At 32.2% G+C, this 25632-nt stretch overlaps 2 protein-coding genes and 1 pseudogene across 2 annotated transcripts; all 3 read left to right on the forward strand.

Moving 5' to 3' along the window:
* Window positions 1-3531: 3531 nt before the first annotated feature.
* Window positions 3532-7671, forward strand: LOC120167357 (annotated as a pseudogene).
* Window positions 7672-14840: 7169 nt separating this feature from the next.
* LOC120167358 (TMV resistance protein N-like) lies at window positions 14841-16436 on the forward strand. Its single transcript, XM_039176398.1, has 4 exons — window positions 14841-15379; window positions 15479-15859; window positions 15909-16372; window positions 16417-16436. Exons 1-4 carry the CDS (start codon window positions 14892-14894, stop codon window positions 16434-16436), a joined length of 1353 nt encoding a protein of 450 aa, XP_039032329.1. The 5' UTR covers window positions 14841-14891.
* LOC120167360 (disease resistance-like protein DSC1) lies at window positions 16315-23960 on the forward strand. Its single transcript, XM_039176399.1, has 7 exons — window positions 16315-16579; window positions 16926-16966; window positions 17182-17422; window positions 17547-18488; window positions 18576-19094; window positions 23545-23548; window positions 23674-23960. The coding sequence occupies exons 1-7, from the start codon at window positions 16460-16462 to the stop codon at window positions 23958-23960; spliced, it is 2154 nt and encodes a 717-aa protein (XP_039032330.1). The 5' UTR covers window positions 16315-16459.
* The last annotated feature ends 1672 nt before the right edge of the window (window positions 23961-25632 follow it).

The following is a 25632-nucleotide window of genomic DNA, read 5'->3' on the forward strand; positions in this document are numbered from 1 at the left end:
TTATTTAATTTAAAATAATTGAAATATATAAAATAAAAACAGAAGGTGGTCGGACACCACCGTCGATCGCCATAGATGGTGGTCGTTCGGTCTCAAATTTCATGGGTCTTGTTAGTCTTGACACCTTGATTCCAAATATGCCCTCCATTTTGTCGGAACTTACTCTGTAATCCGCGAATGAGGAAGCCGAAATGTTTCAGACGACACTCATGAGTTTCGGGACATTTTTTTGTGAAACAACAACCAAATTCTAACTCAGGGGTTGCCGGAACTTGCTCTATAATATAATTACTTAGTATTGGTTTTTGTTTGGTGGCCTGGAAAGTGGCAACTTCAAAGAAAATTGATTTATAATATTATTATATATAATTTGTAATAATAATTAGGCTTAATGTAAAAATAAGTGATTAAAATACTTTTTTGTTAAAATATGTGTTTTTTTGTTATACTTTTAAGGGTTTATTATTTTCAACGTTATATTTTTAGGTATTGGGATATAACAGCCATTAAAATTATCGTTATCAATACATGTCAAAACATATAAAATTTTATTTTTTTTTCAAACGAACACTTAAATTAAATTTATTTAAACCCCAATATTTCTTGAAATTATAAAAAAACCCCAAAATTCTTAAAAAACCCTAATTTCAATCCCTTAGCACTGTCGTCCGCTATCAACGTCGTCAATCGACTGAATATCCAACATTGTTCTACCGAACAATCACCCAATGACCAAAACCCCTTATTTTTGTAACCAGTCGAACACCCAATGACCGTGTAAATACAAGATTTTGTGATCGTCTGAAAGGGGTTCTTCACGATGCAATCATCGATTGGTCGCTACAATTAGAGGTTGAAGAAAAGGTTTCGACGTTGGGTGTTCGGCCGATCTCACATCGTTGAAATTTCGGTGGTTGGCGGCCGTGACAAATGGATTGAAATTAGATTTTTAAGGAAGTTTGAGATTTTTTTAATAATTTCAGGAAAAAAAAGGGTTTTTTAAAATAATTTTTAAAATAATTTTTTAAAAATAGTTTTTTAAAATGATATAAAATCGATACGTGTCACATAGCAATCAAATTTAACGGCTGTTACAGTCTAGTCCTGATTATTCATATGTTCCAAACTCATCGTTTTTGTTAAAAAATTGACGACAATTTGAGTTGGATGTTAACTTTTTGATTGAGATATGATAATTGTTTGAGATTTTGAGATCATATTTATTATATCACAATCTTATGTTAACGTCTAGCTCAGAATGACGTCAATTTTTTAAACAAAATATTGAATTTAGAATATATGAATAATTAGATGATCATTTTGTAACTTTTAATAATAAGATACTCGACAAAGTAATGTATTATAGTCGATGGACCATTTTATAAATTTTAATAGACATAAAACTTAATAAAATAGCACTCTATAACCGGGACTATTTGTGTACTTAATCCAATATTTTTATTAACCGAGTCATCTTACATTTTTTTAAATAACATATTTGAAACATATAAATCATCTCGAAATTTCATTAATTCAACAAAGTCGTCATCTTTCCTGTTTTTTGATCGAAATTTGAAGAACCCATCAAAGTTTTTGTCCAAAAGTAATCTCTACCCAACTCCTGTAATCTCCGCCAGCTCAAATCCCCGAGTTTTCAAAGCTTTGGGAGTGCCAAAAAATGGTGCTTTGGGACATAAGGGTTTGTTAGAAGAAGAAAAGGAAGATATGGGAACTGATCAGAATTTGATTTTGGTGAAAAGGGGTATTTTGGTGGCATTTGTTTGTGGTGTATTGGTCTTTGGGTGCAAAAGAGTTTTTGCTGCAGAGGGAATGGTTAATGCTGGTTATGGAGTGATTGGACAGTGTATATTGTTGTTGAGGAATGCTTGGCCTAAGGCATCTATGGTTCTCAAAGTGTTTAAGGAACAAGGAGTGGTCTTGACTGCGCTTTTGAGTTTGTCTGCCTTCTTGTCAATGGCGGAGACTGCTATAACTACATTGTGGCCTTGGAAGTTATTTGATGTCTTTCAACTATGGCTTCATAGCGTTTGTATTCATACATGCAAATTTGTGGTTTTTCAATTATGGATATCAGCATGCTTAGGATATGGATTGTTGTAAGTTGGAAAGAATATAGATGATTTGGTTAGTTTATAAATTCTGTCTGTCCTATGTTATACTGTCTGGTATCATCTTCCAAATATATAAAAAATTTAGAAAAAAAAAATATCTTCGAAAGAAATGAGTATAACCGAGTTAAACACATAGCCGTCCCAACACTCCCTTGTCCGGTTGTCTTTCGATTTCCCTTCAGATGCCTGTTCCGCAGATTCTTTGATGACTTGAGATATTTGGCTCACGTTAATATAAGATTAAATTTTGATTTGTGATGTGAACATTCTATATGAATTCCATGTTTTATAGTAGTCTATCATTAACGATTGAAGTTTCTGCTGCAAGTTTCCTCCATTGTATATGTGATCAAACCCTTAAGAATTTTGTCGTTCATTGATCTCCTGATGTTAACTTGTGTCAGGTACGCGAGCTGGCTGAAAAAGACTCTGAAGATGGTGTTTTAAAATGCTTTCCAGTGATGTAACACGCTTTCTCACAACCATTCTTATTGGCACCACGTACTATTCTTTTCTTGCCATCACCTTGACCAGTTCCATTTTCCTTTTGCAGCTTTAGCTTGAAAGTATTTCTTATTGTGGATTTAATTTCTCTAGTCAGGGTTGTCAACATTGGAGCAACTGCATTAGTGACAGATGCTGCAACAGCAATGTTTGGGGAAGCTGGTGTTAGCTCAGCAACTGTATCAATAACTTGTTTTTAGATTTGGTTTTGGGGTTTAATTTTTGGTATGCATGCCCTCGTTTTGTCTTTCATGTATCTTGATTTTATTAGAAGTCATTAAGATGAGTTGTGGTCGGACTCAGTCAGCACATGAATATAGCTGTTACCTTTTCTTTTATGGTGGTAGGTTGCCATTTTGCTTCTCACTGAGATTACTCCGAAAAGTATAGCTGTTCACAATCCACTGAAGTAGCCAGATTTGTGGTAAGCCCCCCCCCCCCTTGCGCCTTTCTTCTTTCAAAAATAAAATAAAATCATTCGGGTATTGAAATTTCATCACTATCCAGATGAGTGCCAAAATAAAATTGGCCAACTGTGGTTAAAATATTTCTAGGTCAGGCCAGTGGCATGGCTCTCTGTAATACAGAAGAAAGCAAAGAAAACATTTGTAGTCTCAGCTTATTGGATTCTTACGAGAAAACACCTTCATTTCAACCGCTACACGCTTCAACCGCTACACGCTTTCTTCCTTTTGTATTAATAATTATACAGAAATTGCTCAGAACCCTTTGTTTTTGGCAATTTGATCTCCTTTTCTCTTCATTCTTGCTTTTTTACTTGGAGTACTGTTCCTAGTTTCTTCCTGCGTTTTAGGCCATATATATATATATATATATATATATATATATATTGAACATCAGATGGAGACATCCTTTTCTTCCTCCTATAATCTCCATGTTGTCGTTACCTTCGTCTTCCTCGTCTATTTCTAGACACAAATATGATGTTTTCATGAGTTTTAGAGGTGAAGATACCCGCAGAAGTTTTACAGATCATCTATATGATGCTCTTCAACGCAGTGGAATCGTCACTTTCAGGGATGACCCAAAGCCGGAGGCCGGCGAAGAGATTGCGCCAGAACTCTTTAAAGCCATTCAACAATCATGGTGTTCGGTAATCGTTTTCTCCAAAACCTACGCCTTTTCAAGTTGGTGTTTGGAGGAGCTTGCTGAGATTGTTAAACAAAAATTGGAAAAAGGTCATAAAGTATTTCCAATTTTCTATGATGTGGATCCGTCTGATTTGAGAAAACAAAAGGATAAAGTTGGAGAAGCATTTGCCAAACACGAAGAGACACACAAGGAAGATAAATACAAGATCCAAAGATGGCGAAATGCTTTGACTGAGGTTTCTAACATCAAAGGATGGCATTTGAATAACAAGTAATTCATTCTTTTCTCTCTTTGATCATTTATTTCAGGGTCTTATCTGTTCCTTTCTTAAATGAATAAAAAAAACTAAATTTAATTTCTATTGTAGGCATGAATCTGAATTCATTGGAGATATTGTTAAAAAGGTATCAGCAAAATTAAGTCAAACGTATCCTGTTGTTCATGATAAGTTGGTTGGAATTAGTTCCCGTTTAGAGGAGTTGTATTCAAAAATCAATGTTGGAGAAGATGATGTCCGTATTATAGGAATATGTGGAATGGGTGGCATCGGTAAAACCACTCTTGCAAGAGTTGTTTACAACCAAATGTCATCTCATTTTGAAGGCAAAAGCTTTCTTGCTGATGTTCGAGAAGTTTCAAACAAATTGGGACTTGTTTCTTTACAGAAACAACTTCTTACTCAAACCTTGTCTGAAGGAGGATTCAGTATATTCGATGTTGACGAAGGGAATGCAATCATCAGTCATAGGTTGTCTCACAAAAAGGTTCTTGTTGTTATTGATGATGTTGATAACAGAAAACACTTGGAACACTTGGTTGGAAGGCGTAATTGGTTCGGTTCAGGCAGTAGGATCATTGTAACAACAAGAGATGAACATCTGCTCCGATATTATCGAGTCGATTATGTGTATAAGCCTACAACATTGAGTCCCAATGATGCACTTCGGCTTTTTTAATTTGAAAGCTTTCGATAGTGAGACAGCGTTGGAAGATGTTTTCATTGAGCTTTCTGAACATGTTATAAGTTATGCTGGTGGTCTTCCCTTAGCTCTTGAAGTGTTGGGTTCTTTTTTGTGTGGTAGAGATGCAACTCAATGGAGAAGCGCAATTGAAAGACTCAAACGAGACTCCAACAAAGATATTCTTGATAGACTTAGAATCAGTTTTGATGGATTGGAAGAAAGGGAAAAGAATATATTTCTTGATATCGCATGCTTCTTCAAGGGGGAGGAGAAAGATTTTGTAACCAAAGTGTTGGATGGTTGTGAGTTTTTCCCAGATATTTGGAATCGATGTTCTTGTTAAGAAATCCCTAGTGGCAGTTGATGAAGACAACAGATTGTGGATGCATGACTTGCTACAAGAAATGGGAAGAAAAATTGTTTGGGAGAAATCTATTGATGAACCTGGAAAGCGTTGCCGATTGTGGGATGAAAGGGACATCCAACATGTTCTAACAAAAGAAACTGTAAGTCATTCAATAAAACTAAGTCTTCAAAAATATACATAATATTCAGTAAATCACTCTCATTGGAAAATGTTATAATTTGTTTAAAGTGATTTATTTACTATATTCCGATCAAAAGATTATCGTAATGTTAAACATAGGTGTAAATTGTCAAAAGTCTTATCATGCAGTTTAAACCATTCATTCTGTCTTCTTATACTCTGTTCTTGATTACATGTAGGCCACGGAGGTGATTGAAGCCATGATCATCGACAATCAAAGGTAGGAAAACATGGGTATTGATTTTAACGTTTTTCCATGGATTCGAAGAGTTCTTAAAATATCATATAACAATACTCTTATCCGAATATGCGTCAGATACAAGTATCAAACACGGATGATTGAAAACACAGTAATGGGGTAACGTAGCTTTTAGGTATTGGATTTGTTTTTGCATAGTTTGAAGCTCATTTTTTTGTTTTTCTCATGGTTATCAGGGAACCAAACAAGACACTCAATTTGAGTGTCGATGCCTTCTCAAAGATGAAAAGATTGAGATTGCTCAAAGTTCTTTGCCTCTCAAATTGTGATGGTCTCAAATATCTTTCTAATGAGCTACGGCTTTTAGATTGGAAAGGATGTCCTTTAAGATCTCTGCCCTCAGGCTTTCAACCGGACAACCTTGTTGCACTTCTGTTACAATACAGTCACATTGAACAACTATGGAAGGGAACCAGAGTAAGAATTAATTCTATTTTTAAGATGAATGATTAAAATTTGATTTTGATAGAGACCAAAATAACAAGAATGAGCTTTCTTATTTTTTCTCTCTTTTCTCTCTAATTTATTATTGTTTTCAACAACCCTTGTACAAGCTGAAAGTGTTAAACCTCACAGGGTCCCCGAACCTGATCAAGACTCCGGACTTCACAATGGCCCCAGATCTTGAAGTTTTGATCCTGGAAGGTTGTACGAAAATAGTTGATGTTCATCCATCCATAGCAGAGCTTAAAAGGCTTCAAAATTTGAATTTGAGAGGCTGCAAAAGTCTCAGGAATCTTCCAACCAAAATTGGAATGGAATCTCTTCAAACATTCATTCTTTCGGGTTGTCCAAATCTTCTTTGGTTTCCAGAGATTGATTGCAAAATGGATTGTCTAAAAACTCTTGATCTTTCCGGATGTTATAGAGTTGGATTTTTGCCAGAGAGTTTGCAGCTAGCAGAGTTTTTGGAAGAGCTCGACTTGAGTGAAACGGCCATAACAAAACCACCGTCCTGCATTTTTCGACTTAAAAATCTTAAAGTTTTGTCTTTCAACGGCCGCAAGGGATCTTCATCTAAGTTTCGAAAAAATCTGCCTTCTCTCTTCAAAAAATTCCAAAGAGGAAAGACAAATTCAATGGCTCCGATATTGCCTTCGTTGTCGGGTTTGAGTTCATTGACAGAGCTGAATCTAAGGGACTGCAATCTTTGTGAAGGAGATATTCCTATTGATATTTCTTGTCTGTCCTCTTTGAAAAGACTCGATCTCAGCAGTAACAATTTCATCAGCCTACCTGATTCTCTTACTCGACTTTCCAAGCTTGAATATCTTGACTTGATGAATTGCCGGGGGCTGAAATCGTTGCCTGAGCTTCCAACAAGTGTAGAATATGTGAGCATAGATGATTGTGCTTCTCTGGAACTAATTGCTAATCCATCAAAAGCATGCAATCCAATGGATTGGATGCATATTACAGGTACCAACTGCTACAGATTGGCTGAGAACATCAATGCATTAACATTGCTGAAAAAACATCTCAAGGTTGTTCAACCTCTCTTTTTTGCTTAACAAAATCTCGTACTTAAGAATTTGTGTTTTTAGTTACCAGCGAAAGGGGTTTTATTTTTCAGGCATTTGCAAATTCAAGAGAAAGGATCGATGTTATTTTACCTGGAAGTGAAATCCCAGAATGGTTCAGCCATCAAAGAGTCGACTCTTCAATCAAGATGCCACTGCCTCTCAATATTCGGAATGATAGTCAATGGATGGGAGTTGCTTTCTGCTGCATTTTTGCCGGTGGTGATTCTTCGGGGGATGAGTATATCAAATGTGACGGTGTTATCCGTTGTGGAGAACCTCGAGATGTTGATAGGTTTTACGTTCCTTTAGGGAAAAGATTTAATCAGCCCATAAAAAATGACCACCTTTTTCTTCGTTACTGGGGGCGTGACGTGTTATATCCATATTACTTGGAGAATGAATGTGGTGAAAGTGAAACCGAGAATACATCAACACCGGATTGCTCAAATCAGGAATGCGATGAACTTGAATTGTCATTCGAATATTTTGGCAAAGGTGTTGGGGTGAAGAAATGTGGGGTTGGGATAGTGTATGATAAAGATTTGGAAGATGTCCAACTTACAACAAAGCAACACATGAATCAAAGTAGGGCACAAATTGAATGAAGACTCCACTGTTGATGGACACAGAGAGAGACATGTTGGGAACCATTAGGTACAGGGGAAGATACGTTTGTTGATTATGCTGACTTTCTAATCACCACTCTCGTCTTACTAATTCTTTGCGTAAATTGTTTATTTGGTACCTCATCTATTTTTCTACTTTTGTTTTGATCGTCCAACTATTGTATTTTGATATATATTTTTTATAAAAACTTCGGTCGTTGACTTAATAAAAATAGTAACATGACATAATGTAATAACAATTTTAGTCTTTAACACTTATATATTCTATTAAACTAAACCTAATTTGGAATAAACATACTATTTAAATCATCATTTACCATATAAACATAATACATTAATAAAGAAGAGGGAAAAGAAAGCAAAAAAAAAAAAAAGCTTCTTTAGCCCATCATTCACCAAAGCTAGGTGTGCGATGTGGATCAGTTCGGATTAGTCAGGCAGAACCTTGTAACCAGGAGGAAAATAAAAAATAGAAAATTTTAGATTACCTAAACTACTTTGGCAAATGTAATATTTTAAAAAAATACTAATTTCTAATTAGAGAGAAGGAGAAGAGAATTTATTGATAACTTAAATATTGACAGTAAATACCAATTGATAACTTTTAACCACTTACTCAGTTAATTTATAGTTGAATATTATATATATATATATATATATAAAACTATAGTTAATATGGGATTTAAAGTGAAAATGAGTTTAAAAGGAGACGTTAGATTACAAAGATTAAGAAAAAAAATATAATTATTTTAGTACTTGGTTTTTGTTTGGTGGCCTGGAAAGCGGCAACTTCAAAGAAAAATGATTTACAATATTATTATATATAATTTGTAATAATAATTAGACTTAATGTAAAAATAAGTTACTAAACTATTTTTCGTTAAAATATGTGTTTAACATTTGTTCTGTTATATTTTTAAGTGTCTAATATTTTCGACGTTATATTTTTAGGCCTTGACCTATAACGGCCGTTAAAATTATCGTTATCCGATACATGTCAAACATATAAAATTTTATTTAAAAAAAACACTTAAAATTAAATTCTATTTAAAAACCCAATATTTCTTGAAATTATAAAAAAACCCAAAATTCCAAAAAACCCAAATTTCAATCCCTTAGCACCGCCGACCGCTACCAACGTCGTCAATCGACCGCATACCCAACATTGTTGTACCGAACAACCACCCAATGACCAAAACCCCTTATTTTTGTGACTGGTCGAACACCCAATGGTCGTGTAAATACAAGATTTCGCGATCGGGTGAAAAGGAGTTCTTCACGCGGCAATCGTCAATTGATCGATGCAATTAGAGGTTGGAGAAAAGGTTTTGACCGTTGAATGTTTGGCCGGTCTCACATTGTTGAAATTTCAGTCGGTTAGCGGCGGTGACAAAGGGATTGAAATTAGGCTTTTAAGGAAGTTTGAGATTTTTTTAATAATTTCAGGAAAATAAGATTTAAAAAAAAATAATTTTTTAAAGTTTTTTTAAATATATTTTTTAAAATACTATAAAATCGACACATGTCACTTACCAGTCAAATTTAATGGCTGTTACAGTCTAGTCCTAATTATTCATATGTTCCAAACTCATCGTTTTTGTTAAAAAATTGACGACAATTTGAGTTGGATGTTAACTTGTTGGTTGAGATATGATAATTGTTTGAGATTTTGAGATCATATTTTATTATATCACATTCAATATGTTAACGTCTAGCTCATAATAACGTCAATTTTTTTTAACAAAATATGATGAATTTGGAATATATGAATAATTAGATGATCATTTTGTAACTTTTAATAGTCAAGGGACTCAGTAAATAATGCATTATAGTCAAGGGACCATTTTATAACTTTTAATAGACAGGAAACTAAACAAAACAACACCCTATAACCGTACTTAATCCAACATTTTATTAGTATAACCGAGTCATCTTACATTTTATTAGTATAACCGGGATCATGTATAGTTAGAGGGTCACAATCCATCTTTTGAATTACTATCATTCTCCACGCCAACTACAAACATCCTTCACCATTTTCGTTACATCCATTCAACCACTGTCACCACCACACTTCTTTCATTTACAATCAACTTCAACTTCATTCTATCATTTCCATTACTTTCATACACATATTCATATATACATATTTTCCTTCTTATAACGTTGTTTATGCATTTTTCAGTCTTCAATCAAAGCACTGTGAAGTTCTTACTAGAATCACGATCGGGCAACATCGTATATGACTCGGAACACATAACCGAGATCATATCATTATACCTGGAAGTGAAATCCCGGAATGGTTCAGCCATCAAAGAGTCAACTCTTCAATAAAGATGCCACTGCCTCTCAATATTCGGAATGATAGTCAATGGATGGGAGTTGCTTTCTGCTGCATTTTTGCCGGTGGTGATTCTTCGGGGGGGGGGGGGTGAGCGAATCAGGTGTAATGCTGTTATCCATTGTGGAGAACCTCGACGTCTTGATAACGTTAGGATTGTTTTAGGGAAAGGATATAATCAGCCCATAAAAAAAGACCACCTTTTTCTTCGTTACTGGGGGCGTGACGTGTTATATCCATATTACTTGGAGAATGAATGTGGTGAAAGTGAAACCGAGAATACATCAACACCGGATTGCTCAAATCAGGAATGCGATGAACTTGAATTGTCATTCATATATAAGGCTTATGGCAAAGGTGTTGGGGGTGAAGAAATGTGGGGTTGGGATAGTGTATGAGAAAGATTTGGAAGATCTCCAACTTACAACAGAGCAACACATTATCAAAGAAGGGCACAAATTGAATGAAGACTCCACTGTTGAGGGACATAGAGACAGACATGTTGAGAACCATTAGGTACATGGGAAGAAACGTCTGTTGATTATGCTGACTTTCTAATCACCGCTAATTCTTTGCGTCAGTTTTCTATTTGGTACCTCATCTATTTTTCTACTTTTGTTTTGATGGTCCAACTACTGTATTTTGATATATATCTTTTATAAAAATTTGGTCGTTAACTTAATAAAAAATTGTAATATGACATAATGTAATAACAATTTTAGTCTTTAACACTTACGTATTCTATTAAACTAAACCTAATTTGGAATAAACATACTATTTAAATCATCATTCACCATATAAACAAAATACGACAATATATAAGAGGGGAAAAAAGCTTCTTTTGTCCGTCATTCACCAAAACTAGATGTACGATGTAGGTCAATTCGAATTAGTCAATGCGAAACCTTGTAACGGGAAGGATAACAAAAAAAATAGAGAATTTTAGAATACTAAACTACTTTGGCAAATGTAATATTTAAAAAAATAATTTCTAATTAGAGAGATGGAGAAGAGAAATTATTGATAACTTAAATATTGATGGTAAATACCAATTGATAACTTTTAACCACTTACTCTAGAAATTATTGACGGTAAATATAATAGTTAATTTATAGTTGAATATTATATATATATATATATTAAACTATAGTTAATATAGGATTTGAAGTGAAAATGAGTTTAAAATTTTAATATTTTTAAAATATATTTAATATTTTCTATACTTTATAATAATGAAAAAAATATTATATTTAATTTAAAAATATAAAATACTAAACTAAATTTTGCTTTTCAACTTATATAAACTTTTATATAATATTTTTTTCAATTCGTCTTACCTACACGACAACTCTGTGATATATTATAAAAAATTATATAAAATCACTAAATAATACGTGTATTTTGGCTCTATTTTTTTTTCTAAATACAATATACCTCTAATTTAACACATAAACATAATATTTTTTAGATATTAATATAAAAAGGGTAAAAATACACCATTCCTGACTGAACTATACTTTCTCTCATATTTTACTCTATGTACTTTCAATTTTTTAATTTACCCACTAAACGTTTAAATTACTACAGTTTTGATCACTTTGAATTATTTTATTATTATTTCTATATGATGTGACATTTTTTTATTATTTAATTTAAAATAATTGAAAATATAAAATAAAAACAGAAAGTGATCGGACACTATCTTCGATCGCCGTAGATGGTGGCGTTCGGTCTCAAATTTCATGAGTCTCGTTCGTCTTGACACCTTGATTCCAAATCTAGCCTACATTTTGCCGGAACTTGCTCTAGAGTTCACGAATTAGAGATCAAAAGTGAGGAAACTGAAATGTTTCGGACGAGATTCATGAATTTTGAGACATTTTCTGATGAAACTACAACTAAATTTGAACTCAGGGGTTGAAATGAACAAGACCCATGAAATTTGAGATCGAAGGTAACTTGCCTTTACCAATCATTGGTAAAGAAGACTTACTACCCCTGTTAGTTGGGGCTGGTTGGCCTAGAATGTTCCGCTCCAAATCGTTATTATCTTTCTAGGTGTCTTCTATTGCCTTAGTCTCATGCTGGATTCGACTGACGTGATCGGAAACTTGTCTCTAAATACATTATATTTTGATCTTGATTTCTGGTGATTATGCAGGAAATTCTTATTCACAATTCCTTTCACAGGCAGCACCTAAGCAGAAGATTCGAATTAAACTTAAGTCATACTGGGTACCCTTGATCGAGGACTCTTGCAAGCAGATTTTGGATGCCGCTCGAACTACCAATGACAAGACGATGGGACATGTGCCGTTACCGACCAAGAAGAGGATCTATTGTGTCCTTAAATCCCCACATGTACACAAAGATGCAAGGCTCCACTTTGAGATTCGGACACACCAGCGCCCTTATCGATATTCTATACCCAACAGCACAAACGATCGATTCGTTGATGCAACTCGACCTTCCTGTTGGGGTTGATGTGGAAGTCAAGCTCTGAAGAATCAACACTGTAGGTTTAGATAAATTTTTTGTATAAGTTGCTAAAGATGTCACTTGAAAACTTATATTAAGATCTGCTTCATTTTTTTTCTTGTATAGTTGATATATTTTGCAGACTGAAAAGTACTTCAAGAAATGCAAACATTCAAGGTATTGAATTTGGTGATTGCAAAAGATGAAGTGATTGTTATTTAGACGAACACGAATTAGGATGAAATTCAAAATATACCGAATTATTCTTAACAAACCGATAAACTAATATAAGATTCTTAGTGAAAATAAAAATGTCCAACATAAGAAATAACCATCGAGGTCAAGACCCTGTATTTATAGAAATAACCATCTTTTTTAAATAGTCTATAATATTATAAAATAATATCAATTTAAAGTTTTGTTTTTTATAATCGTCGTTATTTAATTAATTAATCTAGATAAGATATTATAGATAATGTAAAGATTTGAAATTTATAAAGAGAATAATATTTTTTTAAATATTAATGGGAGAAAAATCTAAAAGTTAAAATAATTTTATATTATAATTTATAATCCAGGCTTAGTCAACAGTGAACAGAAGAAAGCAAAGGAGGCAGTTGTAGTCTCAGCGTCTTGGATTCTTCCGGGAAAACACCTTCATTTCCACCACTACACGCTTTCTTCCTTTGGAATTAATAATTATACAGAAGCCTTTGTTTTTGGAAATTTGATCTCCTTTTCTCTTCAATCTTGCTCTTTTACTTGGACCGTTTCTAGTTTCTTCCTGCTTTTCAGGCCATCTATATATATATTGATTTTGAACATCGGATTGAGACATAAAATATTTCCAATTTTCTATGATGTGGATCCGTCTGATTTGAGAAAACAAAAGGATAAAGTTGGAAAAGGGTCATAAAATATTTTACGTGTCAAAAAATATGTAGTACATACTATTTATCAAAAATGGAATGTGAGTATATCACACGTTAAAAAAATATGTAGTACATATTAATGGGAAAATAAAAAAGTCTAAATGTTAAAATAATTTTATATTATAATTTATAATTAAAGTAGTCCAAATTGTCGACTTTACGCTCGACTCGAGACTTAGTCAACAACGAACAGAAGAAGGCAAAGCAAGCAGTTGTAGTCTGAGCTTCTTGGATTCTTCCGGGAAAACACTTCATTTCATTTTCGATCCAACTTCCACCACTACAATAATCCTGTTTAATTTATTAAATAGCTTAATAACATTCTATTAATTTTTTTGAATCACTAATTTTATTCAAAATAAAAAAAATCTAAATTATAATAAATATTTACAATCATAATCATAAATTATGCACATAATTAGGACAATTTCTTATAATCATTAAAATAAAACTAACAAATTAAGATCACATAAGGACCATACAAGGAAAGATTAAAATCTAACGAAGAAAACTTGAATAAAGATAGATACAGTCATATCTGATCGCATCGACAAATGAACCACAAAAGGGATTAAATTATTGAAAGACTATCGACAGATCTCAAATCAGACTTGAGCTACTTGAAAATTTATCAACGAACACATAACAAATATCCAAGTTCAATACGAGAATTCAAAGTATAGAAGATCAACAATATAACAGATAAGCATCATCTTGATCAGTCGTGATGATGTCTAATCAACCCTTAAAAAAGATAAGTGAACATAACGGTCAAACGACCGAAAGAAGTATTAAAATGCAAAAGAAAATGTGTCATAAAGATAGATGAAAACGTGTCATACATACATATTTATTAAAAATAATAAAATAAAATAAATAAATATGTAATATAAGAAAATAAAAAGATAATAAAAAATATCGACGGTCAACAAACATAATTAAAATTGGTATCATCATCAATCAATAAAGATAAAAAAGAGGATGAACAACTTCAATGAGAGAAAATCAGGAGGAAAAAATTAGGAGATGAACATTCTATTAATTCTAATATATTCATTTGGTTTATTTTTTCACCGTATTTATATCATACATTAAATATTAATCTTATAAATACTTGGTATTATTTAAGATTTTGATTGGAGTTAGTGTTAATAGAATACACTCAATTGAGAAAAATTATAAATGGTCTAAAAGTTAAAATAATTTTATATTGTAATTTATAATTAAAGTAGAGTCCACCATGTGGACTTTACATTCGACTCGAGGCTAGTCAACAGTGAACAGAAGAAAGCAAAGCAAACAGTTGTAGTCTCAGCTTCTTGGATTCTTCCGGGAAAACAGGTTCATGGAAATTTGATCTCTTTTTTCTATTTATTTGGACTCTTCCTAGTTTCTTCCTGCATATCAAGCCATCTATATTTCTTTGATTTGAACATCAGATTGAGACACCCTTTTCTTCCTCCTATAATTCGTCATGTTGTCGTTGCCTTCGTCTTTCTCGTCTATTTTCAGACACAAATATGATGTTTTCTTGAGTTTTAGAGGTGAAGATACCCGTAGAAATTTTACAGATCATCTCTATGATGCTCTTCAACGCAGTGGAATCGTCACTTTCAGGGATGACCCGAAGCTGGAGGCCGGCGAAGAGATTGCCCCAGAACTCTTTAAAGCCATTCAACAATCATGGTGCTCGGTTATCGTTTTCTCCGAAACCTACGCCTTTTCAAGTTGGTGTTTGGAGGAGCTTGCTGAGATTGTTAAAGAAAAATTGGAAAAAGGTCATAAAGTATTTCCAATTTTCTATGATGTGGATCCGTGTGATTTGAGAAGACAAAAGGATAAAGTTGGAGAAGCATTTGCCAAACACGAAGAGAGATACAAGGAAGATAAATACAAGATCCAAAGATGGCGAAATGCTTTGACTGTGGTTTCTAACATCAAAGGATGGCATTTGAATAACAAGTAATTCATTCTTTTCTCTCTTTGATCATTTATTTCATGGTCATATCTGTTCATTTCTTAAACTGAATAAAAAAAAACTAAATTTAATTTCTATTGTAGGCATGAATCTGAAATCATTGGAGATATTGTTGAAAAAATATTAGCAAAATTACGTCAAACGTATCCTGTTGTTCATGATAAGTTGGTTGGAATTAGTTCCCGTTTAGAGGAGTTGTATTCAAAAATCGATGTTGGAGAAGATGATGTCCGTATTATAGGAATATGTGGAATGGGTGGCATCGGTAAAACCACTCTTGCAAGAGTTGTTTACGACCAAATGTCATCTCATTTTAATGGCAAAAGCTTTCTTGCTGATGTTCGAGAAGTTTCAAACAAATTGGGACTTGTTTCTTTACAGAAACAACTTCTTTCTCAAACCTTGTCCCAAGGAGGATTCAATATATTCGATGTTGATGAAGGAAATGCAATCATCAGTCATAGGTTGTCTCACAAAAAAGGTTCTTGTTGTTATCGATGATGTTGATAACAGAAAACACTTGGAACACTTGGTTGGAAGGCGTGATTGGTTCGGTTTAGGGAGTAGAATCATTGTAACAACAAGAGATGAACATCTGCTTCGATCCTATCAAGCCGATTATGTGTATAAGCCTACAACGTTGAGTCCCAATGATGCACTTCGGCTTTTTAAATTGAAAGCTTTCGATAGTGAGACAGTATTAGAAGGTGTTTTCATTGAGCTTTCTAAACATGTTGTACGCTACGCTGGTGGTCTTCCCTTAGCTCTTGAAGTTTTGGGTTCTTTTTTGTGTGGTAGAGATGCAACTCAATGGAGAAGTTCAATTGAAAGACTTAAACGAGATTCCAACAAAGAAATTCTAGATAGGCTTCAAATCAGTTTTGATGGATTAGAAGAAAGGGAAAAGAATATATTTCTTGATATCGCATGCTTCTTCAATGGGGAGGAGAAAGATTTTGTAACCAAAGTGTTGGATGGTTGTGAGTTTTTCCCAGATATTGGAATCGATGTTCTCGTTAAGAAATCCCTAGTGGCAGTTGATAGAGACAACAGATTGTGGATGCATGACTTGCTACAAGAAATGGGAAGAAAAAATTGTTTGGGAGAAATCTATTGATGAACCTGGAAAGCGTTGCAGATTGTGGGATGAAAGGGACATCCAACATGTTCTAACAAAAAACACTGTAAGTCATTCAATAAAACTAAGTCTTCCTACGTACAAAAATATACAAAATATTTTGAATATTCGATCGAGTAGGAGGAATATATTTATTCATTATATTGTAAAACTATGTCATTTAAAATATTTTTAGTTTATTATAAATGTTAATAAGGATTTGAATAAGTATATAATTTCAGTAAATCACTCTCATTGGAAAATGTTATAATTTGTTTAAAGTGATTTATTTACTATATTCCGATCAAAAGATTATCGTATTGTTAAACATAGGTGTAAATTGTCAAAAGTTTTATCATGCAGTTTAAACCATTCATTCTGTCTTCTTATACTCTGTTCTTGATTACATGTAGGCCACGGAGGTGATTGAAGCCATGATCATCGACAATCAAAGGTAGGAAAACATGGGTATTGATTTTAACGTTTTTCCATGGATTCGAAGAGTTCTTGAAATATCACATTACAATACTCTTATCCGAATATGCGTCAGATACAAGTATCAAACACGGATGATTGAAAAACAAAGTAATGGAGCAACATAGCTTTTAGGTATTGGATTTGTTTTTGCATAGTTTGAAGCTCATTTTTTGTTTTTCTCATGGTTATCAGGGAATCGAACAAGACACTCAATTTGAGTGTCGATGCCTTCTCGAAGATGAAAAGATTGAGATTGCTCAAAGTTCTTTGCCTCTCAAATTGTGATGGTCTCAAATATCTTTCTAATGAACTACGGCTTTTAGATTGGGAAGGATGTCCTTTAAGATCTCTGCCCTCCGGCTTTCAACCGGACAACCTTGTTGGACTTCTCTTACAATACAGTTGCATTGAACAACTATGGAAGGGAACCAGAGTAAGAATTAATTCTATTTTTAGGATGAATAATTAAAATTTGATTATGATAGAGACAAAAAATAACAAGAACGAGCTTTCTTATGTTTTCTCTTTTCTCTCTAATTTATTATTGTTTTCAACAGCCCTTGTACAAGCTGAAAGTGTTAAACCTCAGAGGCTCCCCGAACCTGATCAAGACTCCAGACTTCACAATGGCCCCAGGTCTTGAAGTTCTGATCCTGGAAGGTTGTACAAAAATAGTTGATGTTCATCCATCCGTAGCAGAGCTTAAGAGGCTTCAAAATTTGAATTTGAGAGGCTGCAAAAGTCTTAGGAATCTTCCAACCAAAATTGGAATGGAATCTCTTCAAACATTCATTCTTTCGGGTTGCTCAAATCTTCTATGGTTTCCAGAGATTGATTGCAAAATGGATTGTCTAAAAACTCTTGATCTTTCCGGATGTTATAGAGTTGGATTTTTGCCAGAGAGTTTGCAGCTAGCAGAGTTTTTGGAAGAGCTTGACTTGAGTGAAACGGCTATAACAAAACCACCTTCCTGCATTTTTCGACTTAAAAATCTTAAAGTTTTGTCTTTCAACGGCCGCAAGGGATCTTCATCTAAGTTTCGAAAAAATATGCCTTCTCTCTTCAAAAAATTCCAAAGAGGAAAGACAAATTCAATGGCTCTGATGTTGCCTTCGTTGTTGGGTTTGAGTTCATTGACAGAGCTGAAACTAAGGGACTGCAATCTTTGTGAAGGAGATATTCCTATTGATATTTCTTGTCTATCCTCTTTGGTAATGCTCGATCTCAGCAGTAACAATTTCATCAGCCTACCTGATTCTCTTACTCGACTTTCCAAGCTTAAATATCTTAAATTGATGAATTGCTGGGGGCTGAAATCGTTGCCAGAGCTTCCAACAAGTACAGTAGTTGTGAGCATAGATGATTGTGCTTCTCTGGAACTAATTGCTAATCCATCAAAAGTATGCAATTCAAGTGATTTTGTGGGTGTTATAGGTACCAACTGCTACAGATTGGCTGAGAACTTCAATGCATTAACATTGCTGAAAAAACATCTCAAGGTTGTTCAATCTCTCTTTTTTGCTCAACAAAATCTCGTACTTAAGAATGTGTTTTTAGTTACCAGCTAAGGGTGTTTTATTTTGCAGGTATTTGCAAATTCTTTTAGGAGGTTCGAAGTTATTATACCTGGAAGCGAAATCCCGGAATGGTTCAGCCATCAAAGAGTCGACTCTTCAATCAAGATGCCACTGCCTCTCAATATTCGGAATGATAGTCAATGGATTGGAGTTGCTGTCTGCTGCATTTTTGCCGGTGGTGATTCTTCGGGGGTTGAGCGAATCATCTATAATGCTGTTATCCATTGTGGAGAACCTCGACGTGTTGATGACGTTAACATTCCTTTAGGGAAAGGATATAATCAACCCATAAAAAATGACCACCTTTTACTTGGTTACTTGGGGCGTGACGTGTTATATCCATATTCCTTGGAGAATGAATGTGGTGACAGTGAAACCGAGAATACATCAACACCGGATTGCTCAAATCAGGAATGCGATGAACTTGAATTGTCATTCTATTATGTTGCTAGCAAAGGTGTTGGGGTGAAGAAATGTGGGGTTGGGATAGTGTATGAGAAAGATTTTGAAGATGTCCAACTTACAACGGTAACACCTTAACCTATATTCAAACCTGAATACAAGTTAAAGATGTCACATTGTTTTTGTACTATTTTTCCTACTTCAAAATTTTGCTTTTATTTTTTTTTCAAATCTTCCAAGTTTAGCAATTATTTTTAAATTATTTAAACACATAAAATAATAATAAAATATTTAATTTTCAATTCGTATTTAGTTTGATGTGACAATTAGACAAGTCTATATTACTTCATATCACTATTTACACTGCTTAAAAATAATCCAATCAATCCTTATAATTTATTACCACTCATATATATATCTACTTAACCACTTATCATATTTTCTTCTTTCTTTATTATGATTTCTCATATTATATTATTCTAATATTTTAGCTCAACTTTTATCATACATTTTTTATATCACCATGTATATATAACATTTGTAATAATTATAATTAAATTTATTAAAACATCTCCTAAAAAATATAAAAACATTAATATCGAGTATTTTATGTAATAAGCACGTAAAGTAACCTTATAATAGTCTTTTTCTTTCATGTATAACATTATTCACACACACATACATATTCAAATTCAATCCATTTAATTTATGCTTATCATATCGCATAACAATATTGTGTAACACATATATTTGGTACAAAATATCGTATAAAAACATAGTATAAAACCATTTAATCAATTAAATAAGAATTAACCATATCATTTCATATATGAGTAACCTATCATTTATCTTTTCATCTATAAACCATTTAATTTTTAAATCAATTTTTCATTTACATATAAAACTTCATTGTGATACAATAATTAGTCTAATTTCACATTCTAACATCAAATTCAGAATTCTAAGTTTTTAGTTCCAGCATAGTGCATCATCTATTAAATAATTTCACTTCAGTCCCTAAATTTTTCCATAAATTTCAAATAAGTCCTTACAATTTCACAAGTTTCAATTTGATCCAAATCATCATCCAAATATCAATTTTAGCACTACAACATTCAATTTCAACCTAATACATCATTTGAACTAATCTCCATATTTCTCAAATTATACAATTAAATCCCTATACTTTCACAATTTTCCAAGTTGGTTCAAATCATAATCTAAGCATGTAGAATCACTCATACATCATTTCTAATCCTTATAAAATCTTTCCACAATTTTTCCTTGTTTTCTTCCTTGAGGTATAATTGAACAAAAATATTTCAAGCTTGATTTTCAATTTGATTCAAACATAATTTCATCATCAACACATCATTTTCATCCATTCTCAATCATTTCCATATCAACAACAAACCAATGATCCAAGAATGGAAACAATGAAATATTATCACCAAATGATAGAGAATTTGATATGGAACATTTTTCTATTTCATAACTTAATCCAAAAATCAAAGAAAAAAAGGACTAAAATGAAGAAAAAGAAAGAAAACATGCCTTGTCTTCTTTTTCATTCATGGTTCACGGCATATATAGGAAGGAGAACCAAATTTCTGGACAAATCTCCCAAAATATCTATGTACACTTGTAAAATTTTTATTAAAAATGAATTTAAAATTCATTTTAGTCCAAAAGTCATAATCACCCTTAATGAATCTTAATAATTACCATCATTCCATCCTTTTGTCTCCATTTTCATAACATTGAATAAATATAAAAATATCATTTATTAATCTCCACCTTTGAATTCTAATTTTCAAAAAATTCAATTTAGTCATTAAATTTCATTATTCTACTTTAACATGGAAATTCCTCCAAGTTTCACTAATTCACACCAAATTCCACTAATTAAAAATATCAATATAATATTTCTAGCCCCAAACTACCTTACTTTAAATTTTTGTAGACTTTCGATTCGATACTGTTATCCGAATATTTTATCGATCTTTATCACTTATTTGATTTTAATATAATCTCTGGATCAAAATATGAAAGAAACATAAATACCATTCTTAAGGGTGAACTTTTCATTTAGGGGACCATATCACATAACTATTTAAAATTACACTTTGATCGCTAAACATTCAAAATTTCCATTTTAATCACTAGATGAAATTTTTTACAACAAAAAAGCAAGACATCAATCAAAGTAGGGCACAAATTGAATGAAGACTCCACTGTTGATGGACACAGAGATAGACATGTTGAGAATAGAGGTGTAAGAGAGCCGAGTCGAGCTCGAGTATTGTTGAGTTTGACTCGACTTGAAAACTCTGAAATGGAGCTCGACTCGACTTGAAAACTCGCGAGCTTAAAATTTTTAAGCTATACTCGAGCTCGAAATTTTGAACTGAAGCTCGTGAGCAGCTCGAAAAGGCTCTAAATGAAAAAATATTAAACTTAACTCAATTGAAGCCTCAAACTCAAACTTGAACATAAACCATACATGAAAATCTTATTATATTTTAAAAAAATCAATACATAAATGTTAATATTATTAATAATTTTTTTTAAAAAAAATAAAATCTTAATATATTATATTTTCGAGCTACTCACGAGCTTTTCGAGTCGAATATCAAGTAGCTCGTTTCGGCTCGTTAAGAACTTGAATAGAGCTCGAGCTCGATCTCGAGTTGAGTCCATTTGATCCGAGTATTTATCGAGCCTTGATCGAGTCGATCTAAAGTAGCTCGCGATCTGTCTCGTCTCATTTACAACCCTAGAAACCATTAGGTACATTGGAAGAAACGTTTGTTGATTATGTTGACTTTCTAATCACCACTCTCTTCTTAGTTCTTACTAATTATTTGCGTAAGTTGTCTATTTGGTACCTCATCTATTTTTCTACTTTTGTTTTGATTGTCCAACTACTATATTTAATTTAATTGTCTATATAAATATAAAATTCAATATAAATTGAATAATTTATTAAAAGAATGACCAAGATACCCAACTTAAATAGTTATTTTGAGAATACTTAAACTGTGATTCTATAACGTGTCACATATCACACTTGTACATTGACAAACCTGTCTAGTAGTAATTCAATTATCCTAGATGAAGTTTTTTTCTACTTCACTATTTTGTTGGAAATGAAAATGGTAATACAATATTTTCATGTGTTATATCGACTGTTCATTTTCTCATATAATTTTTTAAATATATTAAAAAACGTAAAAAAAAATGATTTTTTCATGATTTTAATGAAATAAAAAAGAATACGGCATTATTTTATGTTTAGAGATAAAATTATTGATCAAATTTATTTTTTCATGCAAGAGATGAAGCAAATTTCTACACCTACCCAAAACATAAGTTCAGCTCTCAAAGGATAATTTCTTGCAAATTAAGCTAACTAGAATCAATCTATGGTATTCCTTGTACGTCAAGTTATCTGCGATTTAATTTGCATTAATTATTAAATCGCATTTAGAATGTAAATAACAAGATAATTTGTGAATATTTTGAAACACAAATAAGAAATTGGATATTAAAAGTTACTTCAGTTATGCATAATTGACGATTATAAATTACATGAATGATCACTTAATTATAAGACAATTTCAATTTGACTATTAATTTATTAGTTTTTTTTATTAATCTGGGGTAAGTATAAGGTTGTATCTGTTCAAAGATAACTCTTAATCATTTGGCATTGAGCGCTCACACTCCTGACATTCATGATGCTCGAACTCAAGACCTCAAGGAACAATAACAATTCCTTTACCACCAAGGTCGCTTGATTCGTGTAATTTATTAATCTTTTCAATCAAGTCACTTAACTATCTAAATGATACCAATAAATTTATCTATCGTTAACATTTAATAGAAAAATTGCTATGGCAGTTAAAAATAATATAATTATACATTCGGTCTATGTTACTTACACATGTCATGTAATTAGATTTTCAATGGATGAAGTAAATATGTAAGTAACAATAATGAAATGTGTAATTATATGAACTTTTTAACTACCACGATAGCTTCTCCGTTGATAATTAAGTGGTCATTTATGTAATCTATCATGCAAACAAAAATAGTAAATACATAATTTTTAAAGTTGAGAAAATTTTGTTAATAAAACCTGTAGTGTACCAATAAAAGATAATATTTTAATTGTAATTAACATCAAATCACGGATTATATCTTGAATAACTTCTCATCTTCCCATTATTAAACAGAAAAAGAAAATCTCACAAACTTTTTCGTTGAAGACAACATTATTGCAGAGATATTCATAATCTCAGACATACATAATAGAATTTCATTATATATATATATGTATATTAGCTCTCTCTGCCTCTTATTCGTTTACCAGTGAACCAGTCTACCAAGCTAGCATTTCTATCAACAAAATCAGAAGAAAATGCTTATATTTTCATCATCAGAACAATATTTGGTTGGTATCTTCTTTTTCTTTTAGGGTTTCGGGTTTCGGGTTCACGGCCTTTCTTAAATGATTGACTATGATAATGTTCCCCCTAGAGTTTTGGTCTAAGAGTCAACTCTCAATCTCCAGGATGGTATGAAAGCCTGGCCAAAATTCTGAACTTAATCAAATGTAGTTTTGTTAGAGTTTAAGGTTTAGTTACGGTTTAGGGTTTAAGGTTTTTTCTTTAGTTGATTGATTGTGATGCTACCTGTGTAGGAGCAACTTACACTATCGATGCGGAGCAAGGAATGGCTCTTGTTTCCGGCCGAGCAAACTCGAAATCGATCTTGAAGAAGTTAACGAGATCAGGTATAGAGGTCGGCTGGACCAAGACCGGGAAGCCGAGCACTTACAGCAGCCATGGTCATGGTCCATATCTTCAGTCCCCTTACCAATATCAACAGCGTCCTGGTCACCATTACAACAGCAACTATTGTGAACACTATGGTTCCAATCCACCACATTTCGAACCTTATAGCTACTATTCCACTCACCACTATTAGAGGTGTTCATCTTAGACAAATGGTATCTTTTTTTTAGGGATCCATTTGCATTTGCATTTGATCTATGTTCAAGATAAACTATTTATTTTTCTGTTTAACGAATCCGTTTAATTTCAGGATTTATATTTGATGTTTTAGAATCCGTTTATTATTAGGGTTCATATTGATGCATAGTTCATTATGCTATCTACTTTATTTAAAATAAGGACTTTTTTCTTGTTTATAGTTGTTTTCATTAAGAGTATGTTTTTTATACATTTATCAATAAAGTTCGAATCCCAATATATACTTTTTCTTATACCGAGATGTGGTCATATTTAGAGCAAATTTCTCAATCATTATCCACGAATCAACTTACTTCAGTGGTTAAAGAAATAATTAATGTTCCTCAAGGCCATAGGTTCGAGCCCATGTTAATTATAAGATAATTGTTAAATATCAGATTCAGTCCCTCTTTCATGCTTAATTTAAGATTTAATTTTATAACTAACATATATTAATATTATTATATTTTAAAGAAAATCTTTTTTCAGTGAATCGGGAATTTCATGTTGGTTATGTTATGGACCATTTTTTTAAAAAAATTATATTTTAATTACTTATGTTATTAATTTATCAAAATAATCACTAGAGACCTCGTTATATTATTATTATGACACGTTAACAAGAACAATTCAATTTAACTCCTAAATTTTAATTGAAATGAAACAAAAATACATCACCAATATGATTATTCTATGTATATTAATCTATTAAAAAGTTTATGCTAATTGCTATTATCACACTATAGAGTGGTGGTAGACATTAATTTTAGGGTAAACTACGGATTTAGTACCTGAATTATCAGTTTTGATTCGCTTTAGTATCTAATTTTATTTTTTTCAAAATCATACATTTTTTTCATTTTAGTACCATGCCGTTAAATTTTGAAAAAAAATGAAAGTCTAGGTACCAAAACACATTTAGTACCTAAATCATATTTAAGTTTTGAGGAAAAAAATGAAAATTTAGGTATCAAAACGGATAGTTTAGGTACTAAACACGTTAAGTTTTTAATGATGGAATATTAAAATGAAACAAAAATAAACTTTAGGTATGATTTTGAAAAAATTGAAAGTTTAGGTACTAAAACGGACAAACACTAATAGTTTAGATACTAAATACACAATTTACCCTTAATTTTATTAAAAATAAAATGAAAAATTATGAAATTTAAAAGTGATAGTATTGTATATCTTATTAGACATATTTTTAATTAGATAATAATGACACATGACAAATGAGATCAGAATGATCCTTTAACCGTTCGATTTTATGTCGTATGTTCTAATGAATAAACATAATAGGTAATTTTAATGATAGAAAATGATACGAACATCCTAAAATTAAGTAAAAAAAATTATCACGTTTTAAATATATATGCATAGGGGTGAACATTCATTCGATTCGAGTAAAAAAAAATCGAGTTATTCGAGTTGACAAGTTATATTTTATAACTCGAACTTAACTTGAAATTTTTTCTAGCCGAGTCGAGTTTAAGAAATTTGTGTCGAGTTATTCGAATTTCTATATTAATTTTATTATACTTTTTATAGTATTATGATAATATTGATTTTAATTTAAAAAAGCTCGTTAGATCAAACAGCCTTAAGGATTGAAATGCAGATTTCAA

The sequence above is a fragment of the Hibiscus syriacus genome, unplaced genomic scaffold, assembly GCF_006381635.1.
Source record: "Hibiscus syriacus cultivar Baekdansim isolate YM2019G1 unplaced genomic scaffold, ASM638163v2 tig00111671_pilon, whole genome shotgun sequence".
Lineage (NCBI taxonomy): Eukaryota > Viridiplantae > Streptophyta > Magnoliopsida > Malvales > Malvaceae > Hibiscus > Hibiscus syriacus.

Bases quoted from the DNA above. Each gene is read 5' to 3' on its own strand.
- LOC120167358 (XM_039176398.1), top strand. From the start codon at position 14,892: ATGTTGTCGTTGCCTTCGTCTTTCTCGTCTATTTTCAGACACAAATAT. The intron at 15,380-15,478 runs GTAATTCATTCT...TTTCTATTGTAG, and splicing joins GGATGGCATTTGAATAACAA to GCATGAATCTGAAATCATTG. The intron at 15,860-15,908 runs GTTGTCTCACAA...TGTTGATAACAG, and splicing joins AATGCAATCATCAGTCATAG to AAAACACTTGGAACACTTGG.
- LOC120167360 (XM_039176399.1), top strand. From the start codon at position 16,460: ATGACTTGCTACAAGAAATGGGAAGAAAAAATTGTTTGGGAGAAATCT. The intron at 16,967-17,181 runs GTAGGAAAACAT...CATGGTTATCAG, and splicing joins ATGATCATCGACAATCAAAG to GGAATCGAACAAGACACTCA. The intron at 17,423-17,546 runs GTAAGAATTAAT...TGTTTTCAACAG, and splicing joins AACTATGGAAGGGAACCAGA to CCCTTGTACAAGCTGAAAGT.